This window comes from Larus michahellis, chromosome 7 (genome assembly GCF_964199755.1).
Source record: "Larus michahellis chromosome 7, bLarMic1.1, whole genome shotgun sequence".
NCBI lineage: Eukaryota > Metazoa > Chordata > Aves > Charadriiformes > Laridae > Larus > Larus michahellis.
In genome coordinates this window covers 52307494-52332100 of record NC_133902.1, presented here as the reverse complement: position 1 = coordinate 52332100, position 24607 = coordinate 52307494, and the positions used below count along the sequence as shown (strand labels likewise).

Genomic DNA, 24607 nt, shown 5'->3' with positions numbered 1-24607 from the left:
AGTCTGATGTCTTACATTTGTGTGATGGCATCGGGGCCCGTACACGATGTGAGCCTGAGTGCACTCTCCTAGGGAGACACCCTGTGCTGTGACCACAGTGAAGGACTTTCAGCGTTCCTCCTTCCTGACTGCCCAAGCCAGTGTTGCTGTATGACAGGATTGGCATCAGATGGCTTCATGGGTCTGCCTGACTGTGAGTGAGAGAACTTTCTCTCGTCTGGCATTTTACCTCTCATTAATAGCAGCTGCTTCTCTTTAGGCAGCCGAGGAGTATTGTTTATGGGAGATGAGTGCCTTGGTCTCTGTGCGGAGCAATGCATCGCACTGAGACACGCAGCTCAGCACTTTGTTCAGAGGATGAGCGATAAAAAACAGGAGTCCTGCTGGGACTTCTGGTTTTCCATGCTCGTACTTCTATGCTTTATCAAGTGTATATGCATTATATAGACCATCGTGTGTATGTCTTTAACATCAGGAAATACACACAGCTGCCTGTCTCTACGTACTTAGATCTCTTTTAATCCTTGTCCTCAAAAAATGTTTTATATGTGATCATTTGGAAGAATTTTGGAGAAAAAAAGGCATCTTTCATAATTTTAACCTATTTGTTCAAAGGCCTGTATTGACAGTGGATATATTGTAAGTCTATTATATTTTCTGTAAATAATGGTAGAATTTGCTGTGTTCTGCGATTTGCGTGAAGGTAAACATACAAAGCTATTATTGATGTATCTGTTAGTAGCCTAGATACTTATTTGCTGGAAGATAAGCCTGGGCTTATAATGCAGTCTGTTTTGCTAGATCAGTTCCTAACCTTCTCTTCAAAATGTCAGCTCCAGACATTTCTGTGGTGTCAGAAAGGAAAATGTTGAAGGTTTTAAAGACTCGTCATTCTTAACTACTTTAGAGTCAACTGAAATAAAACCGGCAAATATTACCATTCTTGAACCAGTTAAAAATTTCTGGCCTCAACTTCTGAAAAATAATAAAAAAGTAAAGGTGTTTCCCAGAGGAATTCCCAGGAATATGAGGTTTATTTTTAGGAGACAGTCTCATCAGCAGTGTGTGAATCACATTTGTGTGTGGTTTGTTTGATTGAACTCCTGAAGTTCATATATTTATCCAATATAAGTAGATTTGAAGGATTAAATTCTAGTTATCCCCTTCTTTCAAGAAGGAGGCTTCATCATTTAGGTTGAACATTCATTGTTTCTTCTCATGGGAACGGGGAAGCACTCGACAGACCCGAGAAGAGCTGTGTGGTTATGAGCCCAGTATGGGACCCTGGGTGGGGGTCCCTTCCTGCAATCTGCTGCAGATAAACAAGCGAGTTCTGTTTTCTGATCTCCGGCAGCAGGAAATCTGTACAATTTTGAAAGCTGTTACATAGCTTCCGGTGTAAATTCATGTTTAAATACATGAATCAGCTCATCAATAATTTGTAAAATATATGCAGCTGCACAGGCCTTGGGCTACTTTTTGTTAGGAGCAAGTTAGGAGCAAGTAAGCCCAAGTTTTTACGTAATGTTAAGTGGTTAGCTTTCTGACGTTGAATAAATATCTTCTGATTTCTAGCATACATTAGACGAAGAAGGTTATACTGCTGTCTGGGAAGCTACAAACCCATTTTCTTGGTATCACAGCTATAGCATAGCATGGCCTGTGAGACAGACTGCTTATGACAACTTGTTCTAATGTCACTGTGGTTTTATGTTAGTAAAGAATTAAAAAACGTATTATTGAAATTTCGAATTGCAAGAATGAGGCCTAACAGTACTGCCCAGTAAGGTTTAATATGGCCTTTTTATAAACAGAATTATAATTAACACTTGTATTGTTCTGTATTTTATTATTTAACATCACATATGTGTTGCTTTTATGTGATTTGTGAATTGAACATTGTCTGAGTGTTTCAGATAAAACGTGTCAAATGCTTTAAGTGTGGTTAAAGAGAATAGGCTATTTTATCATGCTAAAAATAAGAAAATGATGCAACTGAGAAGGCTAAGGGCCTATTTGTTTTGAAGCAAGGTTGAGAAGCCTGGCTGTCATCATATCACTAATTTGTCCTTTTGGGTTTTTTCCCCATCTCCTTGAGCTGGAAGAAATAGTTAAGACTGGGACATTTGAAAAAGCATACAGTAATACTTTGTGAAGTATTAGTCTGCTAAGTTCACTTGCTTATTTCATGAGTAGCTAGCATTCTCCAGTCTTGGTTTCTGTCCTGGGGCCAGGGCACCAGGGAGCAGAGCTGTAGCACATGGGCTGCAGTTCAGCAGGGAGGCGCTCCATGGTTGCCCCAGCGTTCCTCTACTGTGGAAAGGGTAAAGCAGAAGGTGGAAGCATCCAAATGTTGACAGGCAGGTCATGAGGTGCAGTTCCCATTGTACTCCTAGCAAAGAGCTGTCTATAGCAATATAAAAGGCACTGGAAAGTGGCCAGTGGAAATGCTTTTGTAGTGCTAGAATTAAAATAAGGCTTTTGTTGCTATAATTGTGTTGATTTAAAAACATTAATGTAATTTTCAGTACTTCTAACCAACATTAACTATGCTGTTAAACTTCTCTCTGACAATTTGTTGGACAAATTTTTTGTGTAACATGGACAGAATAATACAAAGAGTTTCCTGTGACCAAAGATAGGGAGATGGTTCTAGTGATAGACGCTACCTAGAAGAGCAGCTTACTAAAAAAAATGCCATAAGGACCTAAGGAAGGATTGCAACAACACTGTTTCTTACTTTACCAACAGCAGGCTTTGATCTAGGTTTTGACCTCTCATGTGCACCATATAGAGCTGTGACCACAAAAATATACAAAATCAGAGGCTGAAAGCAGGTAAAAATTGCTGAGCACATTTGAAGTGCTTGGACAGCTATTAATACACTGCACAGGGCATGACAAATGGGTGTCTGTGTAAATCAATAACGCTTTCTATAAACGGACAAATGGTTTAGTATGAATAACAAAGAAGTGCACATGGTAACTGGTGTTGTAGCATTCTGTCAGGGATTTTAAAGTTCACTGTCATAACTTTGTTTCTCTTGACCTTTATTGATGATACCTTCAAAGCATGTTGAGCTGCTAACTTGACATACAACCTTTAGACCTTCATCTCCTGCCCATGGCAGGGGGGGTGGACTAGATGATCTTTAAAGGTCCCTTCTGATCCAAACCATTCTATGATTCTATGATCTCCTTTTCCCTTTGTGGAAAATACATACTACTCTCCTCTTTCGTGTCTCTTCCTCCTCCCATCCTTTTGTTTTGTCTCAACTCTACAATGGTTGAGTAAGGAAAACTGTTGTATGTGCTTCTCTTTTATTTGTGTCTTCTAGGAGAAAATTCAGTGTTTTAATTCATTTCATTGTGGTCATAAAAGTGTAGAGGATTGTCTGTTGAAGACCTCCTAATAGGTACATGAAATAATTCTTCTCTTAAAGACCCCAGTGCACCAAATATATCTTAATTCATAAATCGTTGGAACAGGCTAGCTAGATAACAAAATGTTGTTGTTCCTGTTCTCTTGACTTAATAAATCAAGGCACAGAAAGGTAAGGTTTAAACTTTTTGAAAAACACTTAAATCCAAATCTTATTTTCAAACATGATTTAGGTGCTTCAGTTCGCTCTTTCAAGAAGCACACGGAAATGGCTTTTGCAGGATGTTAAGTGAAAATTGTCCTCTCAATTTCCACTTAGAGAGGCAAATCTGGAGGAGACATGGACATCTCATGACATTCTCAGGAATGAGAATGTGTCTGCCACTTCTACCAAAGAGAGGTACATGTTAACAAAGTATAGTTAGCAGACAGTCCTTAACTGCTTGTAATAATCCTCTCTAAAATTGTTAAAAACAAAGAGGAGAGAATGAAGAATTCATCCTAAATGTCTATATCAATGTAAGAATATGTTTATTTAGTGTATATTTATTTCAGCTATTTGTAGTCTGCTGCTGTTATTCAGCTGAAAGGTGCTATGATCTATGAGTGTAGGTGAGGACTGACCCTCCCAAAAAATCTCACGTTTGGCACAATGAGACTGGTGGGAGATCTCGTGCCTTGACCATGTAAACCTAGAAAAAAAGGCTGCGAACTGGAAAGGAGCAGAGCACTTTTTGGCTCATAGCCTGCTGATAATGAATGGTTTTCGGGAGACACCCTTTCCCTCTGTTTTGGAGCAAGGGGGTGGGGTGGCTTATATTTATGTTTTTTTCCTATGACACAAAAAAGCTGTAGTGTCTGTTGTTGTTCATTAACAAAAATGAAAATATGACCACAATACAGATATATTTGAGATGCATTTTAGACTTCAGGTGAAGATGCATTTTCACAAGGATTTAAAGTTTAGGTGGTTGCACTGCCTGAGTGGATGCTTCCTGTGTTTTGGTGTTAAGGGTATCCTAAAGTTAATTAGCATGACCATTTTAGAATTGTTTTTAAGAACTGTAATTAATTGGCCTGCGTTTACTGATCCAGTATGTAACACATTTACAGAAACATGAAAAAGGCTAAGGCTGCCATCTGTCTCCTTGTTTCTTCTATCCTTAATGAACAACAAATCATCATGAACTAAGGAACTTCCTCTTGCCCCGAAGAAATTTTAAGGAAAGATTGTGTATTGTGAAACAAATAGGGTTTATTTTGTTGCATCTGTCTTGTGTCTACATTCATGGGAAATAAATAGCAGATTCTTATTGACTTCAGCAGGAGCAGGACTAAACCTCAGTCCATCAGGTGTGTAGCCTGTCTGTTACTAGCCTTGAAAGAAACTGTGCAAACAGCTGCCTACAGGAGAAAATATAGAGTGTTCTTCAACATCTCTGAAGGAGAGAGAAAGCTCTTAGCTGAACTAAAGGTACTCTTCTTCATTACTAGAGCTATGTTTTCCATCCTGAGAAAGGGATTAAAATCAGAGTTGACAACGTCTCTCGTACTGATTGTGTCTTAGCAATGGTATCAATACAAGTCAACCTCTGGTTTATATAAAGTAGTCTGAAGTTTTCACTTTCCAATTGATTTTCCATAAACTCAGTCTCACAATTCAGAGCAAAATTGTCTCTAATTTAGGCAGTTGAAGGCTGAAATCTTTAAATTTTCCAATGTTTGGAGAGACTTTTGCGCAAAATACTTTCTTTCAAATTAAAACTAGGAAGTACCTCTGTTTTGACATTTTAGGATCCTTGAATCTATAATGATCCAAAAGCATCATGGCAAGTTGTTTAATGGTACCATTTAATGGTAAGTTATGCCACAGTTATTTTTGGCTGACTGAATGGTGCTGTGCTTTGAGAGCAGACCCCCCAGGTAAAGCCATGCTTGCCTGTAGGTGCTGGTGGCAGGCATTGAGTGTGGCTTGTCTGCAGCAGTTTGCTGGGCTGCATCACTTTTAGTGTTTGTGAGGCTGAGGGACAGAGATGGCTTATTTCTGTGTGTAACGTAAAATATACATGAATTCCTAGAGGACAGCTATACCTAAAACTAGAAATCACTATACAAATCAGTTGATATCTGAGTACTGCTCTCAGTAATCTAGTCTTTTTTCCTGCGTAGTCCCCTGCTAGGTTATATACAGGAGAAGTGCCTGCTACCACTGCCTCTGGATGCCTGCAAGTGAGCAATAGCTTTCAGGCTGTGAGAAGCGTGGGCTTCTTATTGCACTTTAGCCTAATGTAAGTATGGCCTGAAAAGAAAAATTAAAATAAAATGTAATAGTGGTTTCCTCTAAGGAGACCTACTTTGCTTAACTGGCAAAAGATGCCTAGAGTACGCAATACTGGAGGTAGGCAGATTCCTCTGAGCAAAAATTGATCGGACTTTCAATAACATAAAAACCCAGAGGTTTCTGTTAAATAAATGAAGGTTTGGATTAGGAGGCAGGGTTTTGAGACCACGAGTGCTATTACAAATTTTCCAAATGAATACTTTTGGGCGAGTGAGGATTATTATCAAGTATTCAGTTGCAATATAGAGTGATTTAGTATATCAAGTACTGGTTTTCCCATGTTGTGGGAACTGGCACAGGATCTTAAGCAAGGGCAGTCAAGTGTTCCCTTGTAGTCCAGTCCTCATTACAAAAATGCCAAATAAATAGGCATGATTTGCTCAGCAATCAAGAAGCACAGAAGTCAAGCTAACATTGACTGCATTACATCCTTTCACTACACTTTCGAAGCCAGTGGTGTGAGAAGGGGTTTTATTATACAGATGTTTCCACTGTGGCTTGATAAGAGGGGAAATGTAGCATTTATTTATAATGCTGTCAAGTTCAGATTTCCTAATTTTGGTAGCCTGTTTGTAAAGGAATAACTCACTGGAATCAGAGATTCAGCTAACAGTTCCATGAAGACTTAGCTTCCATTTTACAGCCTTACAGCATTCAAAAAAAAAAAAAAATGGTTTAACGGAAATATGGAGAGCTCTCTGGGTATTTTGTATGTACAACTATATGTTGTAGTTCTTGTAGACAACTATATGGGAGCAGTCTGCCCCAACTATTTTAGGATAAAATCATACAATATATTTTTATGTTAGTGAAAATGAAAATCTAAAAGAGTAAACCCATAGGTATACTAACATGCATGAGTTAAAGGCTGTGCAGACTAATCGTTTAATGATTGCTTCAAAACAGTAAGAAGAATTTATTTTGGATTGCATTTTTGGGTGGTATTCATACAGAAAACATCTGAAAATCTTTAACTCATAGAAATACATTTTTATGTAGCAATTATCTTTTTATTTTTATCAACCAGTCTACAAGAACGTGTCTGTAAAAGCAACCTGATAACTGTATATGATAGCGTCTTCAGTATGGAGGACTCTTTACCCTCCAGCTTCTGATTTCGTACTGCTGGTTTTGCGGCTTCTGCTTCTACTTTGCCACTTACTTCTGCATCTGTACTTTTTGCTGCCTCCTCTCACAGTGCTCTCTGCAGGATCACCCATAGACTTTTTATAGCCATATGTTGAATCCATTGGTAGGTGACATTGTGAAAATATGATGCAGAGCATTTTACCGCCTTTGCTGGCTTTGATTATACCCTCAAGATAAAGCACTGATTCCGTACAGTTGTTTATTTAGACTTGTAAATAAGTAAACTCTATATGCCCTTGTTTCTTACCACTCTTTTGTTCTTTACTCTTTTTCAATATGCTGGATATTTTTCTTCCTTATCTGATTTTTAGGATTTAGCTGAATTTGAAATTGTTGTTAATGAATCAATTTATTGGACTTTGGGTTTTTCATTTTGTTCAATCATTGACTTTTCTTAATAAGGAAGAGAGAAGTGTGCATCTTTCCACAGAATCTTTCCATACATTACACTAAATTTTTCTCTAAAATTAGTTTATTACTGTTGTTTTGTATAACCACAATTCTTTTGAAGCAGCATTTGTTTAACTTTTATAGGTTGACAGAAGGTTAAAGTGAAGCAGGTAGTGTAAATTGTATAATAGTTGTAATTATGTGAGTGCATTGATTTTGGTGTTATGGTTACGTGATGTGAAGTTATGCAAGGGAGCCAGAGAGGTTTCTAGAGCCAGTTTTAACTCACAGGTTTTTATATATTGGTTTATATATTGGTTATATTGGTATATATTTTGGTTTCTCAGTCTCTAAGAGGAGACTAGTTGAAACTTGCTCTGATGCAACTGTATACAGCACACTTCAGAGATTTTCCTTTTCCAAAGCTGAAAGAATTCCTAAAGTCAAGTCAAAATATATAGAAAAACTCATTGATTTACTGTAATCTACATACCAGATTGTGCCATTTTGAAGTCTGCGCTATGCAAAAATATGAGTGTAATGGAAATTAAAGATAGATGAAAGGCACTACTATACCGGAAACTTTATCATATTTAAACTGACATATGTGAGAGAAAAAAATTCTGACTTTAAGATTGCATTTACATGTAGTAAAATACCACTCTCACTCTTGAAATGATAGGAATTGTTTTTTAACTAAAGACTAACAAATTTCTCTGGTTCAGTTAAAGGGTATAATTAACCAATTAGAGGTAGTATGACCAGTGCATCTGGAGTTACCCACTGCAGAAACCAGGCTTATGAAGAGCTGCCACAGTTAAAAGTTTACATAAGATTGCTTTTTGTTTCCTTTTGATAGTAGCTGCCTCAGCTTCCAAGTGGCTTTCTCAGGCAACAAGTTCACTCTAAACAGACCTGGGGAGGGAAGAAAAGTTATACCAATATCTTTTATAACGTTTCATTGCCAACTCTATTGCACCTGACAAGATGAAATCATGGGCATACTTTGAATATCTGCTCTGATGTTGTTCTAAATTGTAAATGCATGGTGTGAATAATCTCATAAACGAATGTCGCTTCTGTTTTTACTCAAAATACCAACTTGTAGCAAAATAAATTGTATGGTTCTTTTTATTCTGGATCTTGAAGAAGTACATAAAATAAGCACCCTGACAATTTTTATCAATTGTCATGTAGTACAAGATACCCTTTGATTAGTTTACATATATATTTATTTGTTTATTCTACTTTACTGTAGGCAGAGAATTCAGCGCTGGCTCTGGAAAATGAAAATCAGAGAGAACAGTATGAAAGATGTCTTGATGAGGTAAGGTAGATAAAAAGGTTGTTCTTACCTGGTACTATAATTAGATGAATAGAAATGAATCTCTCCTTCTCTCTCAAGGTTGACATTGTTCTGCAATTTACTAGTATTACCTCATTCTAATTAATTCCAGGAACATGTGTCTGGCAGTCATAGGTAATGTTCTCCATGACCTCTGCTGTAAATCCTGTTTTGACCACACCTCTTCACCAAAAAGTTGATTTCCCTGTGACCAACATTTGTAACTGGTTTGCTTTCATTAGGAGGAGAAAATGATAATTTACCTATTAGGTGTGTACTCCTCCTTTTCTGTAGAGTGGAACGCAGGTGGCAGTGGCTTCTTCCATCAAAGGTCCCCCAGCCTTCCTATGTAATGTATTCTGTAACCAGGGAATTTAGTCTCTCAGCTCCCCCCAAAGGTTACATACACAGCTTTTTACGCTGGGTTTTTACTAGCTGTTGGCTCACTGCTGCTACATGGCTCAGCTTCTGATGAGACCTTCCAGTTACAGCTACAATATAATTCACCCATCAGTTACTGTCTGAGCGCTCCAGCAATGCTTACCATTCCAGAAACGTCTAGAATCTCCTATTGCATGCAGCTTTCTCCATACATTTACTGATGCTTACTTGTTCCTCTCATTTATCCTGAAATAAGGCTCTTCAGCATGTGCAAGAGCTTAAAATAGTTTTAAGACTTTTAGTAGCTCAAAGAGTTGCTTAGTAGGAATCATTTCCCCATTCCATAATAAGAATGCATAGTAGCGTAAGTAGTTAGCTGACATGCAAACAAAACAAAACAAAACTACACGGACTTCTCAGCTGTACCTTTGAGAAAAGAGTGCATGACTGTGCATAGCAGATGACAATTCATGTCTTCATGCTAGCTTTTTAAGTTTTTTATTGGGATTTGCTGAAGTGTTACTGGCATGAGCAATGCAGCTTTGGTACAAGAAGCCTCTAGTTTAGTGCAGATTTTCATCAGTAAATCCACACTTTTGCCATTATAGCATATTTTTATCAGGGATCTGGAGTAAAAGACTTGCAGATACACTTTCCTACTAGGTTACGCTCTGTTCTGTGGCACTTCGATACCAGCAGAACCTTGGTCTACATTGGCCTGAGTCACTGTATTCAGTGCACATTTGAATTATATTTGGACATCTTGGTGATAAGGATGAAATTACCATATAATTACTGACTTTAGTTTAAATTACGGAGTTTAACTTAAAATTATTTTCTGATTGTCTAGGACAAAATCTGCCTACATAATTAATTTTGTAAATGAGTAAAGCACCATAACTATCCATTCCAACAAAATATTCCATACAGATTATAAGGACAGAAGATATGTTTTTATTGTGTTTGCAGTAACATGATGGGTTTCTGACCCAGGGTTGTGTTTTTTACATGCTGTTGCAGTTTAAAGAGCAAATAATTATATCAAACTATGCTCTAAACTTTATTATCTTCAATATTACGTTATCTGTTTTCAGTTCTTCCGTATTATCACAGCTGTATCCATCTTCTCCCACTGTGTCAAATTTTTCAGGAGAAAGTGCTTCTCATCACCTGTGGTTTTGTGCTTCCCTGCTTTATTTTTTGTTTGCTTATCTTCTTCCTCTTTTTGTCTTCTGTTTCGTGTGCAGTGACCTCTCTTGTCTTTCTCCAGGCTTGGTATCACTTTTTTATTCTCCTTCTCCTTTCAGCCCCCACAATGCTTTGGCAGTTGCACCATAACCAGCATTATTTTAGCCGAAAAATACTTGGACCTAATCCTTTCTGATCACTGAGGTGAAGTTGTTGCCAGTGACTCAAGCAACAAAACCATATTTAATAATTGCAAGTTCTGCGGGAGTCCCAGCTTTGCACTCACCTGAGCTCATTCCCTGGGTGGAACTTCACAAAGAATCACACATTCTCAACCTACTTAGCAACCTATAGCAGCAATAAAGAGAATAGGAGATGAGACATAAATGTAATTAATGAATAACCCAATCAGTGATAGTGAGAACCTTCACCTCCAACCAGAATCTTCTGAGGATGTGTTGTATGTGACAAAGTCCTTTCCAAACAGGGATTCTTACTGGAGATCTTAAGAAAATAAAATTCTTCCTGTAAATATTTTAATTAAAAAAAAAAATACAATTACTTACACTTGAAACTTTCTTTCCTTTAAGACTTTAAGTCTGATGCTTCCTCTGTTCATAACTCACCCTACACCAACCCAGCTTCTTGAAGGTGAAAATCTCCTCAGACCTTCCGTAGTTTGGGCTTCAGGACTTCTTCAACAGTTTTTATGAGCAGACATATCCTCTACAGCTATGTATCTGTTTGTGCTGCAGCTACATTTTGCCCCGGGGAGACCTGATGTGTTTAAAGGGAGGAACACAGATGTTCCTGAGAACACAAGGCTGTGATCACACCCAAGACTGAGACAGCTAAGCCTGCCACCAAAAAGCTTGAGTGCCTGTTACAACCATTATTTTAATTTTGCCTCTGCAGTCCAATTAGTTATGAGTGTATTGAACTTCTCCTGGGCTGATAGACAAGGAGGACTAACTTCCAAAGCTCGTACGTAGCCATTCTGGCTCGTTATGTGTTTGGGATGCTTGACGGTCCCTTGAGGTGATAAAGGTTGGGAACATTGTTTGGTAATTATTGGGAGAATGTTGCCATCTTCCATTCATCATTGAGCAATCTCAAATTGCAGCTTCTCTCCCCTGGGCACAGGCAAACTCTGCTCAGGGCACTAAAGCTCCATTTAATCTGGCCACCCTGCCAATAGTGTCCCTGCTTGGTCCCTCAGGCCTCTACAGCAGTGTGATAAGGAAACTCGCTATGCACTGTTGGCATTCTGCTGAGATGTTGGCGACCATTAAGCTGCACATGAAGGAAGTAAAAATAGCCACCATGATTTTCTGTCTATGTCTCACAAAAAGATACCAGAGCTGAGTTTTTAAATATATGCCTGCCATTATTTTCTCTGTTTTCTTTTTGTTATCAATTATTTTACATAGTTCTCTTCATTCATATAATGTCCCACATTTAATATTGTATGAATGCTTGCACCTGTGACTTAAAAACACATGCTCTGTAATCATTTTCATGGTAAAATTCAGGGAAACTCTGATGTTCATAGAGATAAAATCTGAAAAGAATATGAGTAAATCTGAAGTGAGTCATTTATGAATTTTAATAAATATTCACGTCTATATACATATGTACATATGTTGTACACATAACATATATACATATAAACATACATATACATATGTACATATGTTGTACAGGTAAACAACTTTAGAACAGTATTTGGAAGAAATTGTCATTGATATATTCCAGTACTTGATAAATAAGAAATGAGTCATTTAATTTCAGAACTACTCCATAAACGTATCTTTCTGTCTCTGAAAAATTTAATGCAAAACGCAGGATTGTTCTCTTTTACCTTTGGGGTTTGAGGTTAACATGCTTAATCCTAGTTTCCTATCCTGGAATTCAGCTGTCAGTTGATTGGTAACTGGTGTCATATTTATTCACATCACTGTGCCAGCTGAGAATTCTGTCAAGCTTCACCATACTTACATGCAGGAAATTGTGCAACTTAGGGTAGATAATATTTTTGCTGATGTTTTAAGAATTAGCTAATCAAAAATACAGATTTATCTTTAAAAGACATTGTTTTTTTTAAGATTTGAATAAAGTATAAGACCTTTCATTTCAGTACACTTGAAATGTCTTTGTGTGTATGAAACCATACTTTAAAGGCAGCTGTGTAAAATCTCAGTACTTGTAAAAGGTATAATAGATGTTACACTAGAGTCTCTTTTTTCTGATTCATTCTTTTATACCTTTTCTATTAAGACCGCTTTATAACATGTATATGTAAACATAACTGTGTAAGGAAAAAGTGAAGCTGGATCTTTTATCTCTTTTATTGCAATCCACAAAAGGAAACCTCACCTAAAGATCTTGGCTATTAAGTTCACAGGAAAGGCAGACAGTGTGAAGGCAAGCAGTGTCATCTACTACACAATAGCAGACTAAGGATCCGGCTGTCTCTATTCTATTCCTTCTTTCACCTTGATTAACTGCATGAATCACAGGTCAAGTCATTTTACAGCCCGCTTTTTACTGGGATTGAGCTGCAGTTCTGCCTCGTATCAGTGGGAAGTTCACATATTCTGCATCTCAGAAGTCAGTCTCTCTTCCTTCAGTGGTCTCAGTTTTCGGTAGTCGTGATTATCAGTTTTGTAGTGCTGGCTTATGTTGTTCATCCATATCTGTGGTGTCTCTTGACACCTGTAAGTAAAAATGAAGTAGGTCCGCTAGCTTAGCAGTTTATTTCCATCTGGACACTAGCGCTGCTGTAGGAGTGGAATGGCAACCTCATTTGAAATGCAAAAGTTTGGATATGATTCCACTTATTGACTCCTAAATTAATTTTAGTAACTGCAGAACATTTCACTGAAGGCTTCCCACCTCTGTTCCTGCTGAAAACCAAGAATACAGACTTGAAAATCTTTGAATGGTAATAGCAACACAATTTGCCAAGTTGCCAGATACCAGAATAAAATAACCTCATTTTGTAAAGAAACTAGTTATATACCTCTCTCACTGAGATCTATGGGAGTTATCGATCTCTGGCAGGTACTTTCATTTAGATACCTCACTTCATACACTCAAATTGGAAAATTTGTCACATATGCATCAGCAAGTTCTGTTTTTTCCCTTTTGGAAGATTATGCTTTTTGCACTCCTCTGTGCAATATATAAAGCTATAGGAGTAATTTTGTAGGCTATTCTGTTGTGAGTGACTTGTACACACTTCAAAGAACCTTTTAGTTCTTCCTTGGTAAAGTAACTCCATGTCAGAAAGTAAAGAAATAATGTATTTGGTATGGTTTGTTCAATTTTCAGGTAGAGCAAACAGACGTTAAAAGTACATACCAGAAGGAACGTTGTCAGATGTAGATCCTGAAAGCCTATAGGGCAAGGCACGTGGTTTTTCAAAACTCTAACATATTTACTTCTGTTGGTTATTACTGTTCTAATATTAGTCTGTGTCTTCTGTTAAATCATGTACAGAGCTATTTTATGGGACCAGTGTTCCATGGGCTGCCTTAAGTTAGGGACAAGTTTGGAGAAAAAAAAAGATATTGGGAAATTTTATGAGAGTATGAATCAAATGTAACTTCTGGATCTAACAGAACTGAATGATTTACAGAAATGAATTAGCGTCAACTCTTTCCTCACAACTCACATTACATTAGAAACGTAACATACAAGTTAGACATCATCAACAGAAAATCTTATCTCAGTCCCTCTTTTTGTCCATCCTTCTTCCCCTTCCTTGCCTCTATGCCTGCTGGTAAATGTAAATTAGAAAGGATGTATAAAATAAATAACTTAAAAAATTCCCTGTTGAGAATATAGTTCTACTGATCAATGGTGTGTAATCTCATTCAAGTCAATTATGCTATGTGGTGTGAATGCCTTCCAACCACGTTCTCAAGACAGTAGGTACTTTAATTTTCTGTGGCACTATGGTTTCTGCTTGTCATGATAGATGTACCATTTTGTCAATATTGAATCAAGAAACAATTAAACTTCATGAAAACATTCAGGACTCCATCCTCGGCTGGTAAAAATCAGCTCTAGTGAACGCAGTCAATCTGTGCTGGTGCACAGCAGCTGCATATAGAATGGTGAAAGTTTAATCTAGTCCAACGAAGAGATGGCAGAAGTTAACCAAATGTCCATCATGTTGTACTGCAATTGATACATGTTTTTTTTATAATCAGGAGTAGCATAGAAGCAGTTAGCGTCCATTTCATGTATTTTTACGAGCATTATCTGGTGAAAATACTAGTGAATAATGAAAACGCTAGAATTGGTGGTGGTTGTACATGGGAAGTGGAGTTTAAAGCCACAAAAGAAGATATTGTTATGCATAAATGCACATGATAACATACTTAAACTATTTTATTTATTTATTTTAGGTAGCTAATCAGGTTGTTCAGGCTCTACTAACTCAAAAGGTAAGTTGCGGTTTGCATATTGTGGTATAACTTAAAGCTTGCAGATGTTCATTGTTCATTTGAGAGATATATATTCTTATACAGCATATGTTTTTAAAATGATGTTCACACATTTAATTACCAAGGCTGACACATGTCAGGCCCAAAGGTAAGTCTTTGTAATCCAAGTGAATAAAGGTGAATAAAGTGAATAAAAATCTATGAGACCATAAATCTTTAAGGCTTGATCATATAGGACCCATATCCAATTTTTATTGTTTACCTATATTGAGACAATAGCATCTGAAAATCCTTCCTCCAGAGAGTGATTTTTCCATTCCCTATCCATAAGGAGTTATGTTGCTCCCACAGTCCATTCCTGTGGAATGTAAAACAGATAAATTACAGTGCATGTCAATAGCTGCCGTAGAATCATAGAATCATAGAATTGTTGAGGTTGGAAGGGACCTTTAAGATCATCGAGTCCAACCTTTAGCCTACCCTGACAAGAGCCACTTCTAAACCATGTCCCTAAGTGCCCCATCTACCCTTTTTTTAAACACCTCCAGGGATGGTGAATCCACCACCTCCCTGGGCAGCCTATTCCAATGTTTAATAACCCTTTCAGTGAAAAAATGTCTCCTAATATCTAATCTAAACCTCCCCTGACGTAACTTGAACCCGTTTCCCCTCGTCCTATCACTTGTCACCAGGCAGAAGAGGTCAGCCCCCATCTCTCTACAACCTCCTTTCAGGTAGTTGTAGAGGGTGATAAGGTCTCCCCTCAGCCTCCTCTTCTCCAGGCTAAACAACCCCAGCTCCCTCAGTCGTTCTTCATAAGGTTTGTCCTCCAGACCTCTCACCAGCTTTGTAGCCCTTCTCTGGACACGCTCCAGAGAATGAACATAGCTGCCCAGAGAAGGTGGGGCATAACGGTTAGGAAAATTCTACAAAAAAGTGGTCTTCGAGTTGAACATGATTCCATTATGTCATCTTGTTGAGGGGGGGAAAAAAAAGACAAACAAAATATAAAGATTTATAATAATAAGCTATGACGCTTTCAATATTCATGAAATGATTCTTTGTGAGATCTAGACCACTTGATGAATGTCGCATTATTAAAATGCTTTGGATCATTTAGCTTTAAAAAGACAAGTCTGAAAAAGACATACATGCAGTCTTTCAGTGCAGACAGAGCAAAGAAGAATATAAACGGTTTTGTCTACACTGAATGACAGGACAAGAACTAATGTTCTTAAAATGCAGCAAGAAACACCAAGTTAAGATAATCAAAAACCTCTGCCATGCGCCCAGAAGCTTTCTAGATGCAAATAGAGCAAAGAACTGGAATAGATTTTGAGGACTGGCTCCAAAGCCTCTATCACGGACAGCATTCAGAACAGCAGAACAGCCCCGCAAAGGGAGTGAGCTGGGACCAAGCGTGACAACAGGGCAGGCAGGATGCTGAGCACCAAGTGTCAGGGTCAGGCCTGGAGGCAGTGATCAGGGTCAGCCTTGGTCCTGTGTCTGCTGGGCACATCTATGGGCAGGAGGCAGGTCCAAGCGCAGCCGAGCCAGGGACTCAGAACGCAGCTCAGGATCAAGGAGGCAGAAGGGTGGGTGTGGGCATAGCTGCAAGGTGGCTGCTGCACGACTCAGAGGGGAACGAGATGATCTTGAACTCAGAGTGGGGAGTGTGCCCTCACAGCAGGATAGACAAACATCACACCCATAAACATCTGCACCTAAGTGAGTGGTAGCTAGGTGTAGAAGGTTGCATCTGACCATCTGCACATCAAGGAGAAGGCTGGATATCCATCTCAGTTCTGTACTGGGCAGATTTTTTGTGAATCAATTTTATGACATTCTGGATAAAAGATGTGCAAGGAGATGTTCTGACCCCTTTAAGTCTGCCCTTGGATGTCCTGCCCTGAAGACGGAGACATCTAGGTGACCTGTAGGTGAGTGATGCAAGACTCTGGAGGGTGCAGTTGCCTGTTATATAGATTACACATTCCTGTGGCCCAAGCTCACATCAGGAATCCAGAAGAAATAACATTCCCTAAATCTCTTCACCCGACAGCTGTGGCCACAAAACAGCCATACAGCTGTTAGCACAGGTTAGGGTTGAAAGTTTCATTGTTCAATCCCATGGCTTTTTGATGCACAACAAAGCCTGTTACTCTAGAAGAGGGATATTGCCTTACAGCCGTTGGAAGTATTGTAGCTTGGAGGTGATTTGTGCAAACCACAACATATGGGGCAGCTCGCACTGTTGCTGTCTGTGCTGTATTGCTCTTCCTGTACTCTGTATACACATATGCTGTGTGGTCTGTGTATCGTCAGAGGACTGCAGTCTGCAGAGCTATTGCTGTAACACCTTTCAGAAACATAACTTCATCTATTTTTTTAAAAAATCCCAAATATGTGTTTCGATGCAGCTTAAATGGAAATGGAGGCATTTTCTCATATTAATATACACAAAACCTCATACACATTTTGTAATATAAAACCATATGAGATTAAATATTTACCAGAGGGTTAATCTCAATATATTAATGTCTGGTTTGGGAATATTATGGTTGTTTCACAAATGAAGAGAGGAGCTTCCTGAGTCCCTTCGCAAAGGTGTCAGACATTTTGATGACTACATACTTTCTCGGTAATGAATCCTCCCAAACCCATAGGAGCCAAGGAGTTCATATGGATACAATAAAAACAGACTTGAATACATTTAATAAAGTGACTTACTTAGTATTGATGGGATTTAACAGCTGCTTACCTATTACTGAGTAATAACAGCTAATTTAATATCCATAGGAAGAGGAAAGAGGGTACTCTTCTAAATGCTAATGAATGTTAACTGTTACAGTGTTCCTGACACCATTCATACGAGTCCTTTTATAAGAAAAGACAGGAACACAATAGCATACAATAAAGAGGAAATTGGACTCCCCACACCAGTCCCAAATAGGTAGATATCGGAATCCAAATAGTAACTAGTAAACAGATAAATCTACCGTCGTGCAGCTAAGCAGTAAGACAGAGCCAGTCATGCCACAGTGAGATAACATACCTCTGGGACATAGCAAGACATGAAGAAAAGCTGAGAGCTTTCAGAAAATGGAGAAGAGTGATTTTGTACAGTAATGCACACTGCGTAGGCTTTGCTGTGAATTTGAAATTGTCCCTCAAGGACTAATTTTTGTTTAAATTAAGTACATGCTGTAATGTAACGAAAAAAGCACTGTGTACTCGCCAGTATGTGGAAAGACTGTGATTCCACCGAGAGATTCTGGTGACACAAATTGAGTGAGCAAAGCTTGAGTGATTTATCAATGTCACTGAAACCTTGAAATGGAATTACAGTCTTAAATGTGCACTTTTCAAGTATATAATTTGTTACAATACATATAGAATTTCTCTAATATGAGAGGCTTTTTTTCTGTTGTGACTATGGAGAAGCTGTATTAAATTGAGATTTGTGCTGAATTAGCCACACAGCAAAATTTCATAATTCTATGTAGCAAAATTATATGGATTTTTTACCACTTACTAATAGAAAACTTTACCTCTGGGAAATTTAAAAAGTCAGAAAAACAACAAAGTGATTTGAGATAAACCTGTGTGCTCTGATACTTACTGGATGTATCCATGCTTTCTCCTTCCACCCAAAGACATATCACATGAGATGACAGGAGTGCTGGAAACTGGATTTTTTTTTTCTTTTTTTTTTTTTTCCTCCCCATACAAGACCTGGATCAGCAGTTTGAAATTTGAGTTACGCCACTTAATGAAATTGTTTTGAGATCTGTATATCTGCTCTTTGCATATTACCCTCCTCCACAGCAGTGTATTCAGGAGAATACTTTTTTACTCTGGGTTCTCTATGAAAGTTATTTCTTCCTCCTTTTTATCAATGAGATAAAAAAGAAGTGAATTAAGTGTTAAAACAGAAGAACCATCTTCAAAGGAAGAGCAGCGTATTTCTGGAACCTCTAATGAGGGCATTGAATCCCAGTTTGGAGAAGAGTGAGTCTCCTACTGAAGAGAAAAAGTAATAATACAGAGATGCTTGGATATTACTATAGTGAGGCCATAGGAATACCTTAGATATTTGGGAGATTATTATCTTAATAGCTGGTTGTTTTGCCCACAGGAGAGGAATTATGTACTTCAGACATTTGGTAGTTGTATTAATTGGCAATTTTAGGACTCCAGCTTTCTAAACTCGGACTTTATTTTACCAGAATATTGCCACCTTAATGTGCCTCATTTCTCCTCTGGATTATGTCTGGCTTTACCATTGGCATGGTTTATAGCATCTGGGTGGGTAATCTACTGTTTTATATTTCACTTTTTGCAGAAAGTCTAAAGTTTGAAACATAAATCTTATGGTTTTAAAATGGTAAGATAGGAAAGTTTTGAGCAGAGGTGTTGCTGAGATTTAATTCTTTTTTTACATAGTCAGTTTCTGAGAATCATTTTCCCTTTCAGTGCACATAGTAGTGTTGAAATGTTAAACACTAATTTAGTAACAGCTAAGGCTCTGTTTTAAATTGTCTGATTATTTGTGAAAGGCAGATAATGATGGGTCTTGATGCTTGTAGTTTTCTAATAGAGCTTGCCTTGTGCAAGACCAGAGATAAGAGGTCTCACTGGCAGAATTCAAAGCTTTAGGGCTTTACCAAACATCAAACTCAAGTTTCTTTGAGGTTATGTTGGAAGGCTCTAGCAATTTTACTTGAACAGCCACTTGACAGCTACCTAAAACTAATATGAAGAAACTATCAAGAGAAAATAACTGCATTCATTCAGTAGCATCATAAAATGATACACACTATATGCATAAAAAGATGTTTACAGTTTTCTGAAAGTCTCAAGATGAGCTTATTTTATTGTGTGTTCACCTCTTATAACCTCAGTGCTGGTTACAGTGGAGACTAGAGCAACTGTAGGCAAGAATTTAAGCTACATCTGACTACAATTTCCTCCTCTGAGTTGTTTTCTCATAAGGCTAGGTCATCGTGTTGGTAATGGTATTGACAGGACAGCATATGGGGATCCAGAGGCCTGTTTCTCCACCTTCATATGGCAGAAAGGAATATCAGCTAGGCAATACCACAGGGCAGCAACTGGCCTAAATTTAAAGGAATACAGGAAAGTATTTTGGAGATTTTTATTTTTTTTTCAATAAAGCTAGATGTGGCTGCAGCTTATTATTTTTACATTTAATCTTTATTAGGAGACCACTCTTCTTGATTTTTGAAGCGCTCACACCTCAAAATGGACAACTGCACAAATTATGCTGAAAGTCTGGGAGCATCAGGTTCTGTTCTCTCTCCGGAATCCTCTTTCTCATAGAATCCTGTATTCCTTCAAGTGGGCAGGAAAAGCAGGCCTTACATTGAACATAGGTATTTGCTGTATCTGAAAGCCATTAATGGCTTGTTCATGATGAACCTGACTCAGCCTTGGCTAAAAGATCTGCATCTTTCAGTTTTGACAGTGATGTCACGTACTTTAAGATGCAGAGGTTTTACACTCCACCTCTGCTTCTAGTGGCCTGTTTTAAGGCTTTTTAGTACCCCATGTTGGAAATGTCAGGCAGGATCATATTATCACATGTGTCTGGTGCACCAACATCTTACTATGGCCTAGCCACCTCTACAGTGACAAGTTACAGTGGGGAAGATACAGCCCATCCACAATTTGCCAGCCAGCAATGCTGACTTGGTTATTCCAGAAAAAGCAAGGAGGGGATCAGACTTCAGAAGAGTACCTTGAAGGCACAGTGCCACTTTGAACTTCTTCCTGGTTTGGTATAGCTTATGCTTTTTCCTTAGCTTATGCTTATTACAATATTCATATCCTAATTGCTGCTTTCTGCTTTGTGTTGGCTGCAAAATGAAACACATTGCTAGCAAAGTCACTTTTTATATTAACAGAAAACTCCAAAAGGATGTATCAGGTAACTACTGTTTCTCATCACAAGTGTTTTTTAATGTTATCCTGGGATGATCAAACAACCAGAGAAAATGAAGTGGCACATTTCTCTGATTTGTACTATTTTAAAAATTGCATATGTATTTCTTCTTAGTATCTAACACTACTTTGAGCTTTTTAAGTGCTTCTGTTACCTGCTTTTTAATCTTCCTAATTACCCTTCTGTTGCAGGATCTGAGGGAGGAATGTATAAAGCTGAAAACGAGAGTTTTTGATTTGGAACAACAGAATCGAACATTAAGTGTGCTATTCCAGCAGAGAGTCAAACCAGCTTCTGACCTCCTTCTTCAGGTAGGAAATGGCCTTTGCAGAAAGCAAGCTATGAGCTTTATATTTCTCACAATTATAAAATATTTTTGTTCTTTTTGAGGTCATGTCAATAGGCGGGAAATGGCAGTTGATAGATTTAATATATTAGAAGAATATCTGTTATCTGATACCATTGAAAGTGTACGCCAATGAGCTATGACTACATATTATGTGCAAATGTGGAGAAAGGAGCACACCTGCAGAGTAACTTACTTTTTTAGGTGCTTCTTCACTATGATAAATGGAATGATATGGGTTCATTATCCCTCTGCAGGGGAGAAGCTCAGATTCCTTAACGTTCTGCTTGATGGTGAACAGTGTAATTTCCTGTGAGAAGACAGCCCATTTATTTAACTTTTGCCATATGTGTTACAAGGACTTAAGTACATCTTCACAGGCTTAGAGTGATTTTTTTTTTCCCCAACATTTTATGGGAGGATATAGCTGAGAAACCAATTGACCCATCTCCCACTCCTTTGCTGTTCTGGAATAATAAGAGATGTTTCAGTATACCTTTTCATTTGGCAAAGTCCATTATTGTGAACGAATCCGTTGCTTTGTCATCCTATTGTAGAAGTAGAATTGCTTTGCAGAAGTTCTGACAAATCTGACCACGAGCTAGGAGAATGGTAAAAGGCCTAATTAAAACTGACAGTTTCTAACAATGGGCAAATTGTGGTTTTAGCAATATATGTTATTTCTTATTAGAGAAAAATTCATTAAGTGTGGAGGAAAAATTTGAATCATGTCAGCTAGGTAAGTGATATTAAATGTGTATCTTATTTAAATCCCCTGATTCTGTGCATCTATATCTCAAAATAAAATTTGGCCCTTGCACTGTTGCTCAACAGCTGTGGGTTCCTAACTCTCATCAGCTTGGGCTGTTTATTGAGGAAACATGGTCTCCTCACCAACTGGTGCTTATAGGCAAGGGCATCTCCACAGTGAGGGCAAATGGCTATACTCACTTCCTGTGAAAATCTAAAGCAGAGGCAGAGCGGTGCCAGGTCACCATCACAGGGATCTAGGTTCTTGCACTATCCTCAGGTTCTTCTTCTGTCTCTTGATTTTCTGTTGATTTGGACCTTTATTGATAATATGTGCTTTTGCCAGTCACATCACGTGCTCCTTCTTTCTGGTCTTTCTTGCTTTCTTTTTCTTTCTCTCTTTCTCTCTTTCTCTCTTTCTCTCTTTCTCTCTCTCTCTCTTTCTCTCTCTCTCTCTTTCTCTCTCTCTCTCTTTCTCTCTTTCTCTCTCTCTCTCTTTCTCTCTCTCTCTCTCTCTCTCTCTCTTTCTCTCTCTCTTTCTCTCTCTCTCTCCTTCTTTCTCTCTTTCTTTCTCTCTTTTTCTCTTTCTTTCTTTCTGTCTTTCTGTCTTTCTTTCTTTCCTTCTAGTATCTGACTCTAGTCTATGTTAGTATTGGGTTAGCTTGCACAAAAGTCGTACATTGCACCTTCTTTATTACAGATATGGCACTTCTTCCCAATTCCTTGTGTGGCAACAATAAAGCGGGGTTATTCCGGGAATGTTATAGAAGTGTTAGATAGCATCTGAAAAGTGAGATCAATGCTTTGACTTAAGTTCCTTGGAACTGGATTGTGCCACTGCTGTGAAAGAAGATGAAAGAGATGAACCTGCATGAAGTGTAAGAAAGAACCAAATGATCTTGCAAGTTTTCCTGAGGGATTCAGGCTATTTTACATCATTGTTCCTGCACAGTTTGGCAGGAACTAATGTGTATAGATTTTTGTTTCCCCCTTTTCACTTGCTTTGTCTTTATTGGCTGAAGTAAAAAGAGAATTAAGATCATTTGCAAAGTCTGTGTCTCCCAGGCAGCAGCAAAATTTGATGTTATGTCCCTGTGCTTGCTGTCAACAGATTTTAACCCCCTTGAGGATTAAAAAAGCAGAGAACAAGTTGCAGTGTACATCAGAAAATGAAGAGCTTCTATTAAAACACTTCATGTGTCATTTTTACCAAAAAAAACCCCAGTAAATTTGTTTCCAGAAATTTATCCTCTAACTTTACTCCGGACTTGAATAAATGGTGTGTAGTCTGTGATCTTGCAGCCTGAGACGTAAAATCTGAAGAAGGGTGTTTCCTTAGGACTGAAATTAAGCAAATATTGTTGTGTGCCCACATAGAATTGAAGCACAGTTTGGATTATGTCTTTCTGGAAATGCATATCTCCCAGATTTAGAGCAGTAGCTAAATATTTGTTTAAATCTGTCACTCTACAGAGGAGTACTAAATATGTGGTTAAGGACATTCCTGTTAAATCATGACCCTAATCAAAGTGATTGGGCAAATACTGTTAACGGCGGGGCTGTATGTGGTGTTAATTTCACCTTTCCTGTACTGTCTAATACAATACGGTTCAACTTTATTTACATGCAAAAAAACCCCAACAGTTTCACCATTGTCCTAGGATTTTTGTATATTTGATTTTAAGCAAATAATACATGATTCAGGTATCATCTTCTTAGAAATCCAATCATTCACATTTTTTTTGATGAAAAGATTGGTACCAGTGTCCTGAATTTGGCGGCAGAATAACGGCCCATATACTGTACCAATTGCACTGTGTGGTTTTCCTCATGCTTCTCATATGGATCAAAAGAAAAACTGATTGCTACCAATTTACCAAAAAAATCATGTAGTAAGGTTTTCATGTCTGCTTCAGGAATCCTTCACTGTAAAACTATTATTAAAAAGTATTACACTTTCATGGATTTACAGAAGTGTAAGTACTTGTGAAATCAAAGGGCCTAACAGTATTTTAAAAGAAATATGCGTGTTTTCTTGAGGCATGTGATTATGTATATAGCCGTATAAGTTCTCTGCTACTAGAAATTTTGGTGCGCTTACTGCTTGTAGGGAGAATGACACAGAGGATACGTCACTCCTGTCGTGAAAAGATTAAGTAATACTGATGCAAAATGTACGGAGGAAAAAGAGATAACTCAAGCTTCTTTTTTTCTTTTTTTGTCAGCTCTTTCCTATTGTAGATGATTTTAGGAGCTGCCCTGTCTTTCTGGGGATATTCTTTCTAGCTGAAGAGTGTGCTTTACTGAGCTGGTATTAGAGTAGATAAATAAAAAGGAGCCTAATCACCTATTTTTTTAGAATTTTATTTTATTCAGCCAATCTCTGGTCTTAAAATGAAAAAGCCTTGGAAAAGTGTTTCTGTCTCAGCACCATCTGGGGAAGAGCAATAGTTTTAGTTAAAATCTAGCACAGAGGAGTAGCTACTGCCAAAGCAACCTTCATTTTCCTCAGTTAATGTGGTTGCTAAAAAGAGATTAAATTCTGCCTGTCATACCAAGAGAGGTTTGGGAAAAGAAACCCAGGAACTCCATTTTAGTGAGCCACCTTGTATTTCATCTGGCAGTGGGAGAAACAGTTGGGAATAATAGACTTAAGATTTAAAATTGGGTAGAGAGAAACAGCTTGGAAGTGAAGAGGGAAATTTGTGGAGGTGATATACAGAAGGTTGCTGAAGAGGTAAGATAAATCCAGAGAGGATACAAGAGTAGGAATAAGAAGCCTTAGACAAAACTTAACACTTCTGCTTTGCCCATGGCCGCGTATAGCATCTATGAAATTGTAAATGTCAATATCACTATATTTCTGTCTTTGCCTTCTTTTTTTCTCAATGATGCAGTATTTTCTTCAAAGAAACCT

At 38.0% G+C, this 24607-nt stretch overlaps 1 protein-coding gene across 1 annotated transcript in view; it reads left to right on the top strand.

Moving 5' to 3' along the window:
* Window positions 1–24607, top strand: part of NCKAP5 (NCK associated protein 5) — a 371509-nt gene that overhangs the window by 262115 nt on the left and 84787 nt on the right. The window contains exons 7-9 of the mRNA XM_074594107.1: window positions 8520–8588; window positions 14591–14629; window positions 20786–20905. Coding sequence (XP_074450208.1) covers window positions 8520–8588; window positions 14591–14629; window positions 20786–20905 — 228 coding nt within the window. The remainder of the gene's footprint in view (window positions 1–8519; window positions 8589–14590; window positions 14630–20785; window positions 20906–24607) is intronic.